The sequence below is a fragment of the Mixophyes fleayi genome, chromosome 2, assembly GCF_038048845.1.
Source record: "Mixophyes fleayi isolate aMixFle1 chromosome 2, aMixFle1.hap1, whole genome shotgun sequence".
Classification (NCBI taxonomy): Eukaryota; Metazoa; Chordata; class Amphibia; order Anura; family Limnodynastidae; genus Mixophyes; species Mixophyes fleayi.
In genome coordinates this window covers 293,026,207-293,042,025 of record NC_134403.1, presented here as the reverse complement: position 1 = coordinate 293,042,025, position 15,819 = coordinate 293,026,207, and the positions used below count along the sequence as shown (strand labels likewise).

The following is a 15,819-nucleotide window of genomic DNA, read 5'->3' as shown; positions in this document are numbered from 1 at the left end:
ACAACAGGGCAAAAACAAATCAATAAAAAGTTCCCACAGGTCAAGGTCATGGTAGCTTTCTTTATCATTGGTATCCTAGTGGTCTACTGATAACTCATGGCACAATGAACACTTTTACCTACTATTGTAGACCTCTTACTATCCTGTCAGAGTAATCGGAGGTCCCCAAATATTGAGCCCAACACTTGTGTTTCTTTGGAGATGTGGACTACAAGTTATTTAATAAAGATCACAGCTTACCTCTGCTTGTAAGTAATACAGCGATAACATGTCTCTTGTGACATTGTGCCAGCAGTTGGTGACACAGCCTAGTATTCCAACCTATACACTGTTAAGTCTACATCTATGCTTTCATTGACTCCAACTTCCCTAGAAATACGGATGTTGACAGAGCCAGTTGTATACAGAACATACTCCAATGCGTTCCTTAGTATTTCTTACACAAAGGTTTGCCTTCTCCTTAAATGATAATTCTTCCTAAAGCTGGGTATACACTACAGGTTTTTTGGTCCAATAATCGGCTCAACCAGCCAACATACGACCGCTCGTTCGAAAGTCGGGTCAGTGTGTGACACGATGGTCATAAGTCTGCCCAAATGGACGATTGTCGCCTCATTTGGTTGCTTGTACCGTTGAATATTTTCGTTCCAATCTCCTTTCTGTTGTGTACTGTGTATAAATTTCCGACTGATCCACGACAATCCTCCGATACTACTTCTACTTGGGGGGCGTGTGTATGTAAATTTGTGATGCCTGTACCAGTCCCACGTGGTGCGGTATCGGCACATCACAGACTTGTGTTTTGTATAGATGTGTATTGCGCCTGTCTGGTTGTAGACTTGTGTAAAGCACGTGTGTTATTATCCTTTGCATCTATGTTGGGAACCTATTGATATTTACCCTTTTATAAACGTAGACCTTTATAAACTATTAAACTTGTTAAGTCATATTAACCTTTAACTAATATTTTTAAAATACCCAGAATAAACCACACAGTGTTCATGCAACAGTTTTATTGCAGGAAAAAAAAGTACAACATTTTTTATTGCAGAATGACGAGTAAAAAAATAGTATTACATTTTAAAGGTGCTACTGGTTTGTGGCAGAACAGTTCCAAACAGCATACACATTTCAACAAATTTTTTTTTCAAGGTGTTTAATTTTTTTTTCTTGATGTTGCTTGGGTTTCTATTCCCTTTTGATTTTTTTTTTTTACCTACGAAACAAGGAAATAAAAATTGTTTACCATTAATCTTCTATATCTGTAATTTATATCCAACACCAAAAATACTCTCATTTCCTCACCTTGCACATTGCTCGGGATCAGTTTATGTTGTGGTCCCTGTGGCGCAATCGCAATAATAGGCTTAACCTCCATATATTCTTGGAAACAGGCGCTATTTTGGTTAATTATAACAGTATAGGTATCCGCCCAAAGCATGTAGTTGTCGATACATGTTCACTGAAATACCTACGTGTATAACATCTCTGATATCTTGGTATTCAACATTAATTTTTTCTTTTTTGATACCAGGTGTTTCATTAGTGGGATCAGTGGTATCTAAACAGGCCTTCTCACCGTTAATTCTTCATTCTGCCAAAAAAAAAAAATCTGTTATAAATTAGGCGTTTGCTTTGCTTCGTGTGAAACTAGAATGAAATAAAGTCGTTCAAACAGGTTCACTACACGTGCTACTGACCTTTTTTAATGTCGTAGTCGTACTGGTCCAGTACTTTCGCCATCATCTCCACCTCTCGGGCTCATTGGCTTTGCTCTTCTTGAGCATCTCCATCCCCCACCTTAACTTTTCAACATTTTTTGGCCCTTCCAGCACCATCTCTGACAGTCTCCGTCTCCATAGCTGCAACCCCCACGGACACCTTCTACTCACCCGCAACCCCCACGGACACCTTCTCCTCGCTCGCCATCTTCTCACGCTTCTCGTCGTCAGACAGGCACATGTCATTGTATACACTCGGACATGGGCGTTCGTTTCTGCTGTGGACCAATCAGCGATGATTCCTGCAGAGAATGGAGCATTCCATTGCATACAAAGGAATTTTATTATTAGGGAATAATTATTGCATTGCACTTTACAAGTTAAATGTTTTTTTCAAAATTTTATGTATGGTAATAAACTTCTATTTTATAGGAATGAATGAAGACAGTGTTGCCTTCTCTTTTTATGCGGCTTTGGGTGTTAACTATAGTGAAAGCTCTGCCCCGCAAATGTTGCTTCAGTGTGTGTGAAATTAAAATTATTGCTCACGACAACATGGCTGTAAAAAGTCGCTAACGGGGCGGCCGCTCTTCCCTTTATCATCTAAAATAAGGCTAGTGTGTATGCACTCCATTGACCGAGCAATCGGACCATCGATCGGCATAAAAAGTTGGTGGAAAATTCTGTAGTGTGTACCCAGCTTAAGACAGAAAATTGAGTTTCAACAGGACTTCCATAGGTCTAACATTAATGCAGCACATCACTAACCTGAGGTCCAGATATGCTTGCAGTTATGCTGATACCCTGATTTTTGGCATAAGAAAGGGAGGCTGCCTTCACTTCTGCTTGCATGATAAAATCCCACTGTGGCAAAAGCTAAAAAGCATTTCTGGACTGTGGAATACTTCAAGGCAACATATTGTCCATCTATATGCTTCTAGCAGGAGCATGGACAGCCTCCCCTGACTAAAATAAGTAATATTTTGTGTGTATGTTTAACTTGCGAAAAGTCAATCACAAACAAACTTTTAATGTTTGGGTGGAATTCGCCTTTAATGTGTGCTTTGTCCAGCTCTTGCCAGTCGTCCAGATGATACCCAACTTGGGCGACATTCAAGTGAAGCAGCAGGAGAAGTCCAATCCCTTTTTTGGTTTCTGATTTTTGGAAATTGCATAGCTTCTATCAGTTGCCAACATGTCTTTGTTTTTAAGCAGAGGACACAGTCATTTGGTAGCCTAAGTGCACTCAGCAGTTCAGATGAGTTTCAGGTGTAAATAAATTCTCATGATTAATGCTTGTAATGTTCAGATATGATGGTTACATTTATCTTGTCAGTGTCTTAATTGAACATATTTGCAAAGTTGTAGCATTGTCATCTTACCTGTTACTGCTTTGGGATCAGGTGTTTTGTAGGTAATGGGAATTACTTTTTATTGAATGGGTTGCCTTTAAGGGGGGGGGGGGGGGGGTGTTTGTATTGAATGTACAGGTCAGATTTGTTTTTGTCCCTGCTTTGCTAGATATAAAACTGATTTTCATGGGGGTGAGCTTTTATATAAGCGTAGAAATTGTTCTGTTGCCACCTCCAGTCGTATGCATATTTAAATGATTAGAGTACTGATGGGCAACCTGAACTACATTTAATCAAGATATACCTATCTGTAATATTTCAGCAGGCATTTTAATTTAAGATAAAGAAGTGTTACAAGTTATAATCTATTCATTGTGACATCTAGGTTACCAAATTTTTCGCCAGCTTTCGAAAGCAAGACTGGAGCAGGCACAACTCTGTTCTGCATAAAAGTTTCCATCCTACTACCTGCAATTGTTTTCAGTGTTTCCCATGTTAGAAAATGTCTGTTCACGTGTAAGTGGAATTGTAATATGAATTTGCAGCTCACTGACGCATGATAGGGTCTGACTAAAAATTCTTTACCTTGTTTTAATGAAGTAAGCAGAAATTGCGCAATTATTTTCCGTGGAAATATGAGGAAGACCACAGTGAGTAGACTGCATGTCCCTCCTGCTCTGATCAGATGTACGTTAGCTAGCATCCGGGACCTCTCTGTGTTTTGTGGAGGGGGTCACATGATACATAAATTGTCTCCTCTGGGCGAAGAAATAAGATACTTTTGTCTTATCTACTTTATGACACTCTGAGCTTCACCCTAAGTCCCACCTCTTGTTCAATAAAAGCTGGGCCATGGCTGAAGCTCAGTGGGGCATAATGCAGACAATAAGGTGTATAGGTGACCATTTAGGTGTATAGACTGGGAAAAGCAGGAAGTAGCTGGAGACTGCAAGTGAAGGCTCTGCGGACCGCAGGTGCCTTTAGGGTCATGTGTTGACCACCACTGTATAAAAGATCTGTCAGTAAAACCAATGTTGGTATTGCTGAAAATGTGTATGTGAAGAGGTGCAGAAATGGTTATAACTGATATGTCCCTTGACTGCACTCATCCTTATAATTATTCATAATTGAAGTTATCGTCATGTCATAAGTTGCTATCTGAGCACAATTTAGGAGTTATGAGCATTTCCCTCGACTGCACATATATCTAGTAACAATAGTATAAAAAACTGTCAAATCTTGAAATATTTACATATATTTAACAATTGTTACATTTTGCAGTTGTGTCTTGACAGTGTTTTTATTAAAATAGTATTTATATTTCCTGTTTTTTTGTTTGTTTTCTCAGGCTTTGGGGAGAACCAGTTAATCTTCGGGAGCAACATGATGCTTTAGAATTTTTTAATTCGCTAGTTGACAGTTTAGACGAAGCTTTAAAAGCATTAGGTCATCCAACGATGTTGAGCAAAGTTTTGGGAGGATCCTTTGCTGATCAAAAAATTTGTCAAGGATGCCCCCATAGGTAAGTCACAATATGAATGAAATTTAGAAAATATATTTATTATATACAAGTGAGTTTTATTAAACATTTTCACATTGATGCAATGGGTAGGCTAACATGAAGCTTAGATATAGCTTATAAAACGTAACATGGGTAGAGGTAGATAAAAAGGGCATTTTATGCTAGATGACTTTCCTGAGCTACATGTTTCCAGTCACAATATTCATGTCCACTTCACTTTTCCCCAAACATTAGTTTTTTTATATTCAACATCTTTGATGCTTTTACTAGTCTTCAAAAACATTAATGTTTTTACGTTTGCAGGTACGAATGTGAAGAATCTTTTACTACCTTGAATGTAGATATTAGGAACCACCAAAATCTGCTTGACTCAATGGAACAGTATGTTAAAGGAGACTTATTGGAAGGTGCAAACGCATATCACTGTGAAAAGTGCAACAAAAAAGTGAGAAGATTAATGTCTTCGTGAAATTATGAACTATTTTTAAGAACAAGAGTTGCTATAATTTTATTATCCTATGTATGTTCAGTCCTATCTGGATAAGTCATTGTGTGTATGTATGTCTAGGTCCCATCCTCAAAACAATCATGCTCAGATGTAGCTTGTTTGGCTGATGTCTCTATAACGCTAATGAATCATTGACCCTAGGGTTCATGTAATGATATGGTAGAATACATACCCTAGTAGTCAAAAGTTTCAGAACACTCCCATTTTTCCATTTATATATTTTTATTTTATTTTTAATTTTTTTTTATTTTTTTTTTACATTTACGCAGTGTAATGTCTTAATGTACTGAACAAAATTTTGTTTTAATTTTTGACTCTTCAAAGTTACTACCTTTTGCAGATATGCCCACCGTACACACTTCTGGCATTCTTTCTACATAGACATCAAATACAGTTCAGGAAGTACTTTCCAACACTGTTGCAGAATTTCCCAAAAATGTTTTGCACTTGTAGTTTGCTTTTCTTTCACCTTTCTGTCCATTTCATCCTAAGCCAGCTCAATAGCATTTAAGTCTGGAAACTGATTTGCAATCCCATGATTTGAAGTCTACCACTTGTTGTTTTCCTCAAAAAGTAGTTCTAATATAGCCCGGAGGTATGTTTTAAGTAATTATCTTGCTGTAAGATGAACTCCTGACCAACTAGGCATAGACCCGAGGCTATTACATGGCTGTGGCAGCCCTTTTGGTTCAGAGTGCAAGTCCGCTGACTGTGGATCCATCAAAATAGTCACAGACCATCACACTTCCTCCTCCATGTTCTACAGCTGGTGTCATGCGCTTAGGAACCATCTTTTTGCCTACTTAACAGCATATAAAAACCTTGCATGATGAACCAAAGATTTTAAATTTTGGTCATCAGCCCATGAGACCTACTTACAGTCTTCAGTAGCCAACTGGCGGTGCTTCATTGTCTAGGCAAGCCTCTTTGTCGTCTTTTGCCATCTTAGCAATGGCTTTTCTTACAGACTTATTTCAGATTATTTGCTGGTCTTGACTTGCTTACATTTCAATAAAAACTGGGATGTTCTAAAACTTTTGACTGGTACTGTACTTGGTTACAAGGTATTGCTAAAGAATAACTTTGAGATGCTTTGTGGAAATAGTAATTCCTGTGCATTCTATATTTGTTATTGCTTCTGCTATTTACATTTGCAGTCATACTTTTGCTTCAATTATATCATTGGCATTCAAATAACTGCTGTTTATTCTGCTTGCTTTAAGATGTGACCTGTATCTATTCATTTTTTATTGGCGCTACATATAAAATATAACCCTAAAAGCTTTGTACTATTACATAATATGGTTCTGAAACAATTTCTTTGTGGAGGTTGAAAATCTAATTTCTGAAATTTGTCTGTTTTTAGGTTGACACGGTGAAGCGCTTGCTCATCAAGAAGCTGCCTCCGGTTTTAGCCATCCAACTGAAACGATTTGACTACGACTGGGAAAGGGAATGTGCAATTAAATTCAATGACTATTTTGAGTTTCCGCGAGAGCTAGATATGGAGCCATACACAGTGGCAGGTGTAGCCAAGTTGGAAGGAGATGATGTAAACCCTGAGAATCAGGTCATCCCCAACGAACAGACTGAAAATGAGCCTGCTGGCAGCACTAAATACAGACTAGTAGGGGTATTGGTGCACAGTGGACAGGCCAGCGGAGGTCATTACTATTCTTACATCATTCAAAGAAACGGTGGAGATGGTGAAAAGAACCGCTGGTATAAGTTTGATGATGGAGATGTAACAGAATGCAAAATGGACGATGATGAGGAAATGAAAAACCAGTGCTTTGGCGGAGAGTACATGGGGGAAGTGTTTGATCACATGATGAAAAGAATGTCATACAGACGTCAAAAGAGGTGGTGGAATGCCTACATTCTTTTTTATGAACGTATGGACACTCTAGACAAGGACAATGAGTTGATCAAATATATTACTGAGTTAGCAATCACCTCAAAACCCCATCAGATTAAGATGCCATCAGCTATTGAACGGAGTGTGCGCAAGCAAAATGTCCAATTCATGCACAACCGGATGCAATTCAGCTTAGAATATTTTCAATTTATAAAGAAGTTACTAACCTGCAACAGTGTCTATTTGAACCCACCCCCAGGTCAGTATTATTTTTACATTACACAGATGACATGTATACGGGTAGAAATTCCTGTTTGTGTGTATAATATATATCCTTCTGTTTTGTGGATGGTTAGTCTAATTGTTTGGTTAAAATGTTTTATTTTTGGCTTAGGGGTGGAGTCCTATTGGCTACAGCATGCTTCTTAGATGTCATGGTTCAGAACTGGTTATTTCATTCTGATGATATGGCACCAGGGTTACAGTAGCCACATATGTTTAAAACTATTTGTGAGCAATTTCTTAACATGGAGTGCCAATTGTTGCAGATCTAGAGCACAAGCCATCTGAATTCATCTTTTGGCCAACTAGCAGAAAGAACTACAAGGGTTTCTTAGTCTTTGACCCCTGCAGTTCCCAAGAAACTTATATCTGGCATAAGGATCACTGACACCCTGGAGGATTTTAAGTACATCAGTCATAGCCGTAAAGGTGATTGGTTCAGAAATAAATAATAAATAAATAAATGGGCAACTTATCATCCACAAATCCTCAACCAATACCAGTGCAGACAGTCTGGGCTGGTTTCTGCTACAACAGGGGGAGAGCACATTGGGTCCACATTCCATAGTGAAAAAACAAAGCCGGTGCCTTTTTATTTCTTTTTTGCACTTTGGGACTTAACTTTTTACAAGTGACAAGTTCCTCTGCAATGTGTCTATCTACCTGAAATGGGGGCTGGGAGTTTTACTATGTTTTATAAGTAATAGCAGAGTGGACATTCTACAACAAATCCTCTCCTCTAATGGGAATCTTAAAAAAAAAAAAAAAATGCTTCTTTTTAATCGGTGTTATTTACAGTTACCGTATTTGCCGGCGTATAAGACGACTGGGCGTATAAGACGACCCCCAACATTTCCACTCAAAATATAGAGTTTGATATATACTCGCCGTATAAGACTACCCCCTGGAACAGACCAGGGGGAACAGATAAAAAATTAAAATATAAAATTGCACTGAAGAATATACATGTAATCCTGACATATATATGTTAGTGTGGGTAGTACTCTGATCTTAATTGTTGGAAAGATCTGGCTCAACAACCGCTGATGGACCAGATGGTGACAAGGTGTTCTAAAATATCACAGTAAATGCATAAATAAACTGCCATAGATGATCATAGATAAAATATTCGTATATGGAACAGTCCCAATGTTGTAAACTGTAGAACGTTCTTGCAGTTATAAAGCTGAGGAAAATAACAGTACATATGTCTGACTAATTCCACATGGAGATGATATCGATACTTGCGTTTGCGGAGCAGTAATCTGTTAGTTGTCCGGTCCCAAATGTCTCGCTGTGTAATTCCAAGGGGCTGGTAATGTTCAGATGTTCAGATATTAGACAATAGCGGGTGATCAGTCCCGCTATTGATAGGAGATAGTTTGCAGATCACAAGCGTACGGCACGCTTCCGGTTCTAGCTTCCGGGTGTGATGTCCCATCCGGAAGATTCTATTGGCCAATAGATTAGTGTAAGGTGCACCCGGCGTATAAGACGACCCCCCAACTAGGAGGCATTTTTTTAGGGCAAAAAAGTCGTCTTATACGCCGGCAAATACGGTAATTGTACTGCTCTGCTTTTAATAGAGTTCATGGTCATTATATTCCTCTGGCAGAGAATATTCAGCTTGGGATTTTATGCAACATGTTGTTGTTATGACACTGCCAACTTTTGTTAAGGTTTCCAGAAGAATTTAACATCTGCCACAAAATCAAAAGGCTGCTCAGGCTACTCTCTTATGTTGTGTTCAAAAAAAGGGTATAAAAGGTTACATGACATAGTGAGCCAGCAGCTAATGGCCGTAATTTCTATTGGCAGCAGAATTATAATGAACTGTATGTTACATTAATGAAATATCAGGAAATACTATCCACCTATGTTTTACTGTAGATGTACTTACTGTACATATCCTCCATATATTAAACTAGACTGATTAACTTTGTTCATTCAGTTATCCTTCTGTCTTTGCTCCCTTCTCTTGTGTATCTGTAGACAGTATAAAACACATTAGTGAAATAAGCCATACATGTAAACATTCTTTTGGTTGCACTTGATGTATCTGTTAGAAGCATCTCAAACACAGTGCTGTTTAACTGTGTTCACAGGAGAGACAATATCAGAATGTAAAATTTAACTTTATTGAAAATTTAAACTGTATTTACTGAGCAAAATGTTCTGTAGAACTCGTGCAAAGAATGTTAATATATGTTTTGCCAATTGTTTTGTACTTGTAAACTGGTGCAAAGGAAAAAGGTGGTGATTATGGCAGATTGTAAATGTAATTTTTCCTAGTGCAATTTCACAGCAATCTGGTTGCTATGGTCAATACCATTATTTTCCTTTGCACCCAATTGCATAGATTGCTCCATTTACATGACTTTTTACTCACTCTCACAAAAATGTAACTTATTCAAGAGCGGTTTGTACTACGAAAACACTTTTACTCTCTGTATATGTTTTTAGGACAAGAACATTTGATGCCTGAGCCAGAAGAAATAACCATGATTAGTATACAGCTTGCTGCTAAATTCTTGTTCACTACAGGATTTCATACAAAGAAAGTAGTCCGTGGTCCTGCCAGTGACTGGTAAAACTTTATATTATGTTGAATATATGTCATTTGCTACATGTTGGGTTTAGATGCAACCTTTATAATGAGGCCTCAGGGGATATGTATAAGATTAAAGTTAATTGGAGATCTAGTATAAATGGTGATTCACATGAAGACAGATCCCCGCCCTCTATTTTTATTGCAATGCTGTATAACATATGTGAGGTACATTCCATGATACCCAATGTCCACTTGTGAACACTGCTGTTATCAAGCCTCAGCAGGAAACAAAACTCTAGGTCTGGAGGGCTCCAGTCATGAGAATAAATTCACTGCAACAGCTGGTGGAATGTGTTATGAATGTAGCTCTTTACTGGATGACACAGCCCATGTCTGTTAAGGTGCCACATTTATTTTGAATTTGTTTCTGTGCTTTCAAATTGCCAACGTTCTCCCCATGCTTAAATACAACACACAGGCAGTGATACATTTTTGCCAGGAAAGGGACAATGCATAACAATTAACTTATTTATTGTATTTGTGGCTTTATTTGCTCTGTCAAAGTAAGTTGGTTGTGTGTTAGGTAAACCTGACACTTTTTTTTTTATTGCTCTGTTCTAGGTATGATGCACTGTGCATCCTACTCCGCCATAGTAAGAATGTCCGCTACTGGTTTGCACATGGCGTTCTTTTTGCTTATCCAAATCGCTTCTCTGAATATCTTTTGGAGTGCCCTAGTGCTGAAGTTAGGGGAGCTTTTGCAAAGCTTGTAGTATTTATTGCACATTTTTCTTTGCAAGATGGGCCCTGTACATTACCCTTTCCTTCACCTGGACCATCAACTCAGGTACATTTTATTTAAAAACGTAGTGTTTTTACATGTGCAGTAGATAAAGGCCTTGAGCTGCCATTCATGATCTCTTAATTTCCGATAAACCCTATCAGCACTGTGCTAGTCTTTGTTCTTTCTTTGTTGTTCATCCATGTGGTTTGTGTTCTAGGCCTATGATAATTTGAGCCTGAGTGATCAGTTGCTAAGAGCTGTCCTGAACCTTCTAAGAAGAGAAGTGTCCGAGCATGGACGTCATTTACAACAGTACTTCAACCTCTTTGTCATGTATGCTAATCTTGGTGAGGAAAAAATCTTATTTTCATTCCACATTTTGACTTCTAATTTTGCGAATAAATAAGAAGAGCCTGTATTGACCAGCATATCTGGTCTCAATCACTTTGGATTTAATATAAAACATATATCTTTCAATTTCAGGTATGCAAGAAAAGACCCAGCTCTTGAAACTCAATGTGCCTGCAACTTTTATGTTAGTAGCAATGGATGAAGGTCCAGGTCCTCCAATCAAATATCAGTATGCTGAATTGGGCAAATTGTACACTGTAGTGTCACAGCTAATCCGTTGTTGCGATGTATCATCGCGTATGCAGTCCTCTATTAATGGTAATGTCCTTTTACATTAAAAAAATCTGTGATTAAAATAAGCATGTCCCCATATGCCTTTAATCAATTACTGTGGTACAATGTGTGTATTGAGTCTGAGTACAAAGTATTGTCTTTAATCTGTAATAGGGAAATAATAAAAATGTAAAGCAGTTGAGGCAATATACCAAGCATGGTGACAAATACCACCAATAATTATGTCTGGAACACACTGGTTTTTCATTTGCTCTTATCTTCCCAATTCTAGGTAACCCACCACTCTCCAACCCCTATGGAGATCCCAACTTATCGCAGCCTATAATGCTTCTACAGCAAAATGTGGCAGAGTTGTTGTTTGTGAAAACCAGTTATGTGAAGAAGATAATTGAGGACTGCAGCAACTCAGAAGAGACCATCAAACTGCTTAGATTTTGTTGCTGGGAAAATCCACAGTTCTCGTCTACCGTTCTCAGTGAACTGCTGTGGCAGGTGACAAATTATAATGTACTTTAATTTTTATTTTAGATTTCTTATTTTAAATTTGTGCATATAACTGTTGTTGAACTACTGTTAGTCTTAAAGGTACACTAACTTTTTTCCCCCCAGCTTGTGGTGTTTGCAGAAAAATAAATGTGAAAATATTGTCTATTTCTAGCTTTGGGTATATACATTTCTGTGGGTTTGCACACAGCAGGCAGCCATCAGTCCCTTTTGGCTAATCTCCTTTCCCCTCCAAACAAATGCCTGGTAACAAATTAAGGTTCTTTACCTGCAATATGGAAGGGCAGTGGGCAGATGACAAACAGCTGCCTGTCTGGAAAACACAAGGTGGCTGGAGTAAAGAGATAATTGGGTGTAATTTGCCTTTTGAAAATGGGATTTGTATATTTTTCATGAAAAAATAAAACGCTAAATAACTCCATGCAAAATTAAAAATTGTTTGGCGTAAAAATTGTTTGATCTGATAAATAAAATTAAGCAAACTCCAGGCACCTGCCAGACGATCTGTCTATTAGACGTAAATAAATTTCTCAAATCAATTCTAGGACACTGCAACCATAGGGGTTTTGAGGCTCCGTTTAAAATGCCATGTTCCAGATCTATCTGTATGATGTTTAACTCCCATTCAATACCCCATCCTTGCAGGGAACTTCAGAATGCTCAGAATATTTTTTTTGTTAAGATTGCTGGCAGAAGCAGACACTCTTAAACCCCCCTCCCCTACTGCATTTTTATTTTATTTTCAGGTTTCTTTATTTTACAAGATTGACACTCGGCTTGTGCTACAGGGTGCCAGGAGTAGGCCGATGAGGTACCGTTGGCTACCCTCTTGTCGCACCCATTCTCAACGTGGGTTAAAGTCTTGGGGGAAAGGGTCACTGTTGCCGCACAGGGAAGTGAAGCAAATGTCGCGGTTAGTCCTGAGACTAAAGCTGCTCTTGAGATGCTACTGCAGTAGCCTCTCTGATCCATGCCAAAGCTAAAATGGGTCTCCATAATCATCTTAAGTGGATCTTAAAAACTCTCAAGTCTCTTATTTATTTTAATTTTTTTTACAGGAGATACCTTATTGATCTAAAAACTTGGATAGGGCAATCTAGGCAATGTACAATTTATTTCAATCTGTCAAACTTTTTTGAGAGCAGAGCTTTAGGTTTAAGTACTTTGCACTCCTGGAAGATTTGGGGTCAGACTTTGAGTGATCATTTGTCGGTTTTTTGTTTTTTTTTTTTTAACGGAGGACAGCTTAGTGGTATGCTGATGTCCTATGCTATCCAATACCTCAGAACAATCTCTAAGAGTCACTATTTCAGATGATTTTAAATGCAGGTAGGCAATATAGCAAAGCAATGAGAAAGGAAGCAGATGCCTGATTGCATAGAGAGGAATTGGTAGCAGAAAGAAAGTAACAATGCCACTGTATAGGTAACTGGTAAGGCCTCATCCAGAATATTGTGTTCAGTTCTGGAGGCCATATTTCCAGTCTCCAGAGGGATATAAATACATTAGAGAGGTATTGGATAAGTGGCATAGCCTCCCATCAAAAGTGGTAAAGGCTAATACGGTGGGACAGTTTAAACATGCTTGGGATAGACATAAGGATATCCTTACCAAGAATAAAGGATCAAATATGGTTTTAGGTTACAGTAGGTTAAAAAAAATGGGTAGACTAGATGGGTCCATGGGCATCATTTTATGTTTCTATCTGCGGTATGATGGGTAGGCATCCCACCTTGTGAAGACTTTGAAGAGGAACAGGCAAACTCCTAAATGAGCAGACTGAATCCCACCAGTCTCCTGGTTGAGAGGCATTATAGATTAAGGCTAGATCATCTAGTAACTCCATATTGATTTTTTTTCCAACAGTTCAGGGTTTCTATGTTCATAAGATATGATTGTCTACAGTTTCTAATCTGGAAAGGTCACTAAAGTGACAGATTTGTGGTGCGGTCATTTTTTCGTTTTCAGACTCTACCACTTTGTGGCAATCTATGAGCATTCTCTGATATTTGGGCAGTCATGACTGCCATTCTGAGGTCCATATGTGTGATCATTCCTTATCTGGACAATCTCTTGATCAAGGCTAGATATACAGCTTTGTTTCTAGCTCATGTACAACAGACATTAGAGTTCCATGAGGTGATCACTTATAGCAAATCCAGCCTAATTCCTACTCAGGTTTGTCTTTCTAGGCTTGTTTTTTTGATCTTCTCAACAGAGTGTGTTCTTGACCAGGACAAAATAGACTCGTATCTCAGTCTGGAAAAAGTCTGTTGGCTTAGGCGGACTTCTGTCCTCTTTGCATATGAGGGTCTTGAGAAAGATGGTTTCAACCTTTCTGAGACTGTACAGTTTGGATAGTTTCAGGCAAAGAAGATTGTGGTCATATCAAAATGGAGCAAGTTAAACCGCAGTTTGAACAGTCTGTATGTCCCCTGAGTCTCCAGGATCTTGTGTTGGATAGGAACATAATTTTCTAGCAATGTTGGTTGTGTTCACAACTGGGAGACGCATTTTGTTCCCTCTAGTAGAAATGTTTACCTGCGTTCTCAAAAGATAAAAATGGGCAACCGTCCAGATGTAGCACCGTACTGGCTGAGACTGTTGTTGTAAACAGAAGTTTTGAATACATATCTGTAGGTCAGCACTGGCGATCTCTTTAAAGATGATGGCCTGGTTTTCAGCAAACAATTTTTAGTCTCTGCAAGACTTGTAAATATTCCTGGTTCAAGGGAAGAAGTTTGTAGTCACTTTTTTTTTTTACCAAAACAGAGTGTGGTCGCACACAGACAAGGAGTAGCATCTGTTGACTGTGAGAGAATTCTGTTATTTATATACAGATAAGGGTGCACTCTCATACGTATCTAAATCATCAAGAAAAAAGAAACCGAAGAGACACTCCAGTCTCCAAGAACATTTTTTACGATATTAAAACTTCATTTTATTAGAAGCCTAGTTAAAATTAATTTCTCTTTCATCCATCTGGGGGACACTGCTTAACCATGGGGTTGAGTAGGGTAGGGAGGAGTTTGGCACCTAAATAGTTAATTTCCAAGCTGCCGAAAGGCCCCTCCTCTTGCCAACCACCTCAGGAACCCAGTTTTTTTGTAAGGTGCCCAAGGAGTTAGGCTCAAGATGTAAAGTTAATGAACAGTGAAATAATTTCACTGTTTTTAGGATTTTATTTTATTTTGAAAATTTTTTTACTTATTAGAAACAGACGGGTGTGCTGTGTTGTAACAAAGCACACGCGTTGGGAGAAGCTGCTGACAGCTTAAGGACAGTATGTGAGAGCTTCTCAAAGTGTGACAAGTGGTCTATACAGACTGTGGTCACACTGCTATACAGGATACTGGCGCTGCCACAGGCATAGAGCGCCGGTATTCCTGTCTGTTCCGGGGGCCATGTTGAAAGAAGACGAGTGAGTGGAGGGTACAAAGTCCTTTCTTCAGTGGGGGAGGGGGGGGGAACTTTGTTCTTGGCCCGAACAGCAGCACAGCGCTAAGGAGGCAGCGTAGAGGCGATTTTACTTGCTAGAGAAGTAGAATATCGCCGGCATGCTGCAGAGGGAAAGAGTGAGAGACAGAAAAAGGGGCAGTTGACATTGCTGGGAGAGCATTTGGTGGTCCAAAGGGCGACAAAGCTAGATCGGTGGAGAAGGAGACTGCAGCCATTACTGAGAGAATACAGTTGCTGACGGGCTTCTCCCTAGCTGAGTACAAATTTGTGTTATATAATCTCTCTAGTGAGATAGGAACGTATAGATATTTTGGGGCACATATTTTTGTGAGGGCATAATAATTTGTAGCTCTCATAGTTTGCAGAAATACTATCTCTTGACTAGGTCATAAATTAGTTAGTATTTTCTGTGTACATCTCTTGTCTGTATGTGCCTGTCCTTTTTGCTGTGTGGTAGCTTTATTTTCTGATAAAAAATGTCTGAGAAAAATAAAGCAACACGTGCCAAGTTTAAAATTAACACTAAATTATCTGGTGAACATCAGGACCCAGGGGTGCTTTGTGCTGTTTGCTCTGGGGCGTCGGTTCCATTCCGGTAGAAGATCCTCCTGAGTGGGCGGCTGCTTTGACACA

General features: G+C 38.8%; 1 protein-coding gene across 6 annotated transcripts in view; it reads left to right on the top strand.

Moving 5' to 3' along the window:
* Positions 1-15,819, top strand: part of USP9X (ubiquitin specific peptidase 9 X-linked) — a 136,467-nt gene that overhangs the window by 107,511 nt on the left and 13,137 nt on the right. For 4 of the 6 annotated variants that reach the window (XM_075196415.1, XM_075196412.1, XM_075196413.1 and 1 more), the window contains 8 exons: positions 4,422-4,595; positions 4,899-5,040; positions 6,470-7,220; positions 9,707-9,830; positions 10,416-10,641; positions 10,796-10,925; positions 11,062-11,247; positions 11,495-11,730. In XM_075196415.1, the coding sequence (XP_075052516.1) occupies positions 4,422-4,595; positions 4,899-5,040; positions 6,470-7,220; positions 9,707-9,830; positions 10,416-10,641; positions 10,796-10,925; positions 11,062-11,247; positions 11,495-11,730 (1,969 nt within the window). The remainder of the gene's footprint in view (positions 1-4,421; positions 4,596-4,898; positions 5,041-6,469; positions 7,221-9,706; positions 9,831-10,415; positions 10,642-10,795; positions 10,926-11,061; positions 11,248-11,494; positions 11,731-15,819) is intronic. The other 2 variants (XM_075196417.1, XM_075196416.1) reach the window with 1 other exon arrangement.